This window comes from Ischnura elegans, chromosome 1 (genome assembly GCF_921293095.1).
Source record: "Ischnura elegans chromosome 1, ioIscEleg1.1, whole genome shotgun sequence".
NCBI classification, from domain to species: Eukaryota; Metazoa; Arthropoda; class Insecta; order Odonata; family Coenagrionidae; genus Ischnura; species Ischnura elegans.
The window spans coordinates 78390569-78396568 of record NC_060246.1 but is presented as its reverse complement, the minus strand read 5'-3'; the positions used below and the strand labels follow the sequence as shown (position 1 = coordinate 78396568).

The 6000-nt window shown below is 39.0% G+C and overlaps 1 protein-coding gene across 5 annotated transcripts in view; it reads left to right on the top strand.

The window, feature by feature from the left end:
* The first annotated feature begins 2992 nt into the window (after window positions 1-2992).
* The window catches only part of LOC124163764 (sister chromatid cohesion protein PDS5 homolog B-like), a 64234-nt gene continuing 61226 nt past the window's right edge, over window positions 2993-6000 (top strand). Inside the window, exons 1-3 of one of the 5 annotated variants that reach the window (XM_046540864.1) lie at window positions 3011-3088; window positions 3251-3347; window positions 3426-3507. In XM_046540864.1, the coding sequence (XP_046396820.1) occupies window positions 3439-3507 (69 nt within the window). In that variant the 5' untranslated portion in view covers window positions 3011-3088; window positions 3251-3347; window positions 3426-3438. The other 4 variants (XM_046540858.1, XM_046540877.1, XM_046540851.1 and 1 more) reach the window with 4 other exon arrangements.

Here is a 6000-nt window from a genome sequence, read left to right as displayed (position 1 = left end):
ATTGGCACCACCTCAATTGACGTGCACAATATTTCAATATTGCCAGGCTTAAAAAAATTAGCGTGTTGACTATGTCAGGATAAGAACAAATGTTCACGAAGTTTGCAGTAAAGCTATTTATTTGTGTCACTTTGGTGCTGGGTTTTTGTCTTTGGTGTTGGGGATTATCATAAGTTAATGAAAAGACTATGACTGTGCTATAGGGCCACACTGCTCTTGAGTTATGAAACCAAAATACAACAATGTGACCTGGACCAAATGAAATGAAGTTTTTTCGGCTAGCATAACTTATGCTTGACTAACGATAAAATATGGTTATAACAAAATATATATGAGAATGAATTGATTTCCACCGCTGTTTCCTTGATTTACAGGCACTCATAACTTTTCCACAAAATTTAATCAGAGGATTCGGAATAAGTTGAAGGAAACAAATGAAATAAGAGCTTCAATTTTATGTACTGGCATAACGAAAGCCTTCCTCTCCTAGCCACCATGGATTCAACTATGCACAGATTCTGACAAGTGCAATGCTCTGTTTCAATAGTATGGTGAAAGTGCTCAACAATAATTATAAAAATGGGATCCTTAAATGTTCCATCCACAGTATAGGTGGATCTAGGGGGGGCATTGGGGCATGTGCCCCTCCCCAGACCCTAAATAAATATAGATTTTTTATATGATCCAATACCATTGCATTCGTCTTGTATTACGAGGCATCCTTGTGCCCCCCCCAGAACAAAATCCTGGATACGGCCTTGTTTGTCCCCCCCCCCCCCCCCCCCCCCCCCAAGAAAGAAATCCTGGATCCGCTCCTGATCAACGAGCAAAATCCACAACATATCTCACCATCATGTCCAGGATCACAGGACGTGTTACAAGAGAAATAATGATGCCCAATTTAGCATCAGTACTTATGTAGCGGCTAGCTGGTGTGGATAAATAATCCCCATGTGGAATATAAGTATCAGGAACTCCTCTGCTGATAAGATTTTTCCAGTGACCTGCCATATGAGCTCTCTTGGAGACACCTCTAAGAAAGAGTTCCTCTGCAAATATGTTTGTTTCCTCGGCAGCTGACTGAGAAAACCTACCCGAAAGTAGGAGATCAAAATAGTCTTGCCACCTGTCCCCCACCCAAAAGAGATAGTTGGAGTGTCCACAGATTATCAACCCACACATTACTGCTTGGTTGAGAGGGTGTTGAAGGTCGAGGTTCGGGGTAGGGCGAAGGAGAGGGAGTTGGGAGGGGAGGAAGAGTCAAAAAGGTAGAGGTTGTGGTTAGGGGTGGAATACTGGAACTGCTGGCTCCAGAAAAAGGGACCTAAGACATTTGCAATGTCCATCCCAGATGGGTCCCTTACATTTTCTTCTACCTCATCCTCAGACCAGCTCTCCACATCAGTTTTTCCCTCATTTGCCGAATCGAGGAGAGAAAAATATGTCATCAGGGTCCATCTCTCTCACCATATAAGTCTCCTTTTCAAAAGGAAAGCGCTCTGAAAAGTAAAGAATGTTACCTACTGCAAACTACAGTTAGTGAATTTGTTCCATAGGCAACCTATGCCATGCATTTTTCAGGTGGCTTGCTGGATACTATGAGCTCGTACATAAGGCAAAAAATGGGAGATGTCATGGGTACTGAATAATTTACAACATCAAAAGTTAGATCTCACACAGGTCATGGTTAAGAAAACACATTTGCATTTGCAAATTTTTCATAAATAGACATGTATAAGAAATCTTCGTTAATTATAATTCTTTTGATGCAACAACTACTCCTAATTTTATTAACTTTTTTGTCACCTTTCTGTACATTACTATAAAAACAAAGGCAGTCAACTAATTAAAATAAAAAATATAATATTTACACAAAGTTAGAATGAAAATTTACTGCCACCCTTGCTAGGTGCTACGGAAAATTTTTTCTTTCCTTGAAATAATTTTTATTGTAGAAAAATAAACTATCCTAATATGTTAACTTAGGCAGCAATATGAAAATAATACTAATGGGGCTCAAAAAATGGAGAGCTATCCTCTTCTTAGTTCTTTAAATTTTACAATGCAAATTTATGTACATTTAACGTAATTTGGCATGAAAACAATGCAAAAGATAAAATGGTACCTACAAACAACAATATTATAAGTATCTCATCCATAAATATTGATGAAGAATAAAGACATAACTTCTGTGGAGTGCCAAATATGAACGAAAAATAGAGGGAGGTTTGGATTTGGAGGCCATAACTTCCGTTTAGATGCTGCTATTTACAAACGGCACACACTGTATGAAAGAGAAAAGCCTGCTGAATGCCATACACACGATCATAAGACATGGAAGTTGATATTAGTTATGTACAAAGACGGAGGAAAGGGCTCCCGGCCTGACCAGCAGAGCACGTCAATTGACGACATTGTGATGGCACTTATGCCTGCCTATAATCCAGTTCCCTAGGTAGAGTTTCCATCGCCATTAATGTTCACTTAAATATCATGATATGGTGATGGAATGCTGATCAGTGGCTCCCAATGGAAGAATGGCCATTAGTTAGAAAAACATGGCAAAAAGTAGCCAAGGCCACAAGCAATTATCATAGTACACATGCTTTATAATATTGATTGCAGTTAAGGTACATATCTAGATCTTGAGGACTATATCAGTAGGACATTCAAATATTTGAAGCATTTACCATTGATAGAATTTTATAAGTTAATAACTATAATGCTGCCACTCAATCATTTGCCTCGAGAGTCCATCGTAAACAGTTAGGGTGAATCTAATTTCCATTACTGAATGATAACGTTCATTCCGTTCAAGTGATCCTGTCCTGAAAATTATTCCAGCGAATTGGATCTAGATAACTTTCAAGTTGATGGGTCATCTTTTACAATTGAAACTGCTGCGGATCGCCGGCCAATAAAAATTTACGTTAAATACTTCCCCGGAGCGGCACAGCTTTTCATTGGTTTGTGGTGCGCTGAACGAAATCACGAAATGACGTATCTGTACGCCGTATGACGAACAGTAAAAACCGCATGCGTCTGTACAAGAAAGAAGTGGAGATATGTGGGCCGTCTCGGTCGCTGGGTAAGTACAATTTTTATGAATCCTCACTTCGAACAACTGCTGAGAATATCCCCTCATGGAACATGGATGTTGGTATTAAAAGTTTGACGTGGTTTCACGGTTTGGAGGTTTGGATGCGGTGAACAGCCCATTCAACCAATAGTTGTCGCTCTTGTTTTGCAGACGTATGTCATGTCCGGTCATGTCGGATGTCGACTTCGATGTGAACCAATGAAAACGCTTCTTAGTACAATTCTTGAAGGTTGCAAAGTTTTAAGAGGTAATATTCAAAAATTGACAGTTATCTATGAGAAGATTTCGTATGAATTTGTTTAGTCGAGTCTGATTTTTGCTGCAGGATACTGATACAAATGGCGCTATTTCGGTGTGAAGACTTCTCTTCTGATTTGGATGACTTAGTTCTTCTTCGAAGACTGAAGGTAAGACAGAAATATTGAATCAACTTGACAATTTTGCTGTCCTTTTAAAGCATTTCATTTATGTATGGATCCAAGTTTTGCGATCATAATGCCTACTTCACGGAGCGCATGAGTTGTAAGTATCTATCGCATTCATTCTATACTGCCTTTTGTTCAGAGGGTTAGTCGTGATCAGAATCAGTATTTTTATTGCATCTCTCGTGGAATTAGGCTAGTAAGGTGATTACACAGGTTGTTACAGATTTTCACTTAAGTCGTGTTTGCTAAGAGGGTGTAAAACAGCATTGATGAAATGTTCCGTAAGTTGCTTTCCGATTGCGATTTACCAATGGTGCAAAGGGAAAGCAAATTCATGGTATCCATTTGCTTTCCGAAGGTTTACCGAATTAACTTTAATTCCGGATTTTATAAAAGAAGTAGAGAATAGTGAGCGAAGAAGTCTCACTTATTTTGTTCAGAGTATGGAATCCATGTGTTTTATGTCAATTGTTGAAGAACAGTTTTTTTGAAATCAATGGTTTGAGAGGTTGCTGAGTGGAATGGCGGCATTTATATGATAAAGAAGTTTAACTTTTAACCTGGCATTTTTATTACTCGAAAGTTGTAAATACATAACATTAAATTAATACCAACAGATGCTTGCTTGCAATTGCGTGGTATAAAACAGCAGAAGGAAGGCTGTTCTTTCCCTTCCTCCCTATCTTTCTAGGGATCTGGAAGGATTCCACTAAAAGCAAACAAAGCATGGCATAGTGAAATGACTAATGATGTACAGCGCAACGCTGATGATTGCTAATCCATTCGAGTGACAGTAACTCAAAGAGTACAAATTGATGAAATAAGACTAAACAATTGTAACAAACATTAATGTATGTAATCATGGACATCTTGTATTGATGGTAATTGATATTCATCCAAATCAACTATAGTCGATTGATGTATAATATTAAATTGCATGAGGGAGCTCAAAAATCTGCCTTTGGAAATCAGACTGATGACTTGAGTAATATCCACCATCGTGAGGAGTACCTCATGTGTTCCATTGCTCCAGTCAGTGGCATAACCAAGAGGGGACACGGTCACCCCCCCAAACAAATTAATTTTAACATAAAAATATTAACCTATAAAACAAATTTATTCTATTCTACCAATACTAGGAAGCAAAACTAATATTAACTCTTTCTCGCAGGGGTTCCACCCCCTACAAGGGGGGGTGGAACTTGCTTCTATGCTGAAACTGCATTGAAATTGAAACAAAACAAGTGGAGTTTGGAAGTGCAGTAGCAGTGCAATTAAGAATTAAGTACTCCAGCTACTCCAATGAAACTCCCTTAGCTAGCCACACTGAAACTCCCTTGGCTACTAACTAGACTGAAACTCCCTTGGTTACCAGCTAGACTGAAACTCCCTTGGCCAGCTAGACTGAAACTCCATTGGCTAGCGAGACTGAAACTCCCTTGTATGCCAGGCTGAAACTCCCTTGTTTGGCTGAATACAATTCCCCTACCCAATCCCTTAAAATTCCCTTGTCAAATCATATGAAACACAGTAGATTAACAACTTGCGCAACCCAGCCAACAGTGGATCACATAACAGGTTTCTCCCACAATTTTGCATGCATGATAAAAGATAAAGGGTGGACAGGTGATTGCGATCAACGATTGCAATGACCACAACATTTTTCAAGACTCAATTCATTAGAACATGAAAATACATCAATAAATTAATAACTGTTAAAAGCACATAAATATTCTAAATGAAAGAAGTCATGGAAGTTAGATGCTCCTGCAATAGAGAAGAAACATGACTGATGAGAGAGACAAACGACTTAACTCAAAATCAAATTAGCAAAATTGCACATTAATAAAGACTCCTTTACTTGGCTTATTACTTATATGGTGCATTAATGTGAAGCATTCAAATTATAGAAAGCAAAACTTAAATTATCACTGAGGAAGCATGCGCTTTGCATCATAGTTCAATGAAAAACGGAGACTCGTTAGGCTGTGTGTGAACTCCAAACGAAAACTACGCAAGCTTCCAAAACTATCAGCAGTAACTGATAAGTATAAGCAGTAAATATACATTGCACTATAGCGATACCCATCCGCATTCCTTATTTCTTCGAAAGCCTGTTCGAGCTCACCGAGTCTGTAAAGTCCTCTACAGGATGACTAACGGACGGCGCGGCATTGATGACTGGTCGGTGTATTCTCCTCCTCGTCTGGGGTATCCATGAGGCAGGAAAAGTGGACGGCAGTCACCAAGGCGTTGAAAGAAGAATTCGTTATTGGCTGCATGAACCCCGAAAAAGGAGCTCGAAATCCTTAAACCTGCCTGGATTAAAACACGATTTCAATGTCAACGTTCTCATGGCTATACATGGAAGGAATAAACATACCATCAGAGAAGTTATAACGCTTTCGTCCAATTTTGACTGCAGTCACCCCACCGGCCTCGTTCTCTTCTTCACCTTAATTTCGATTAATTCTT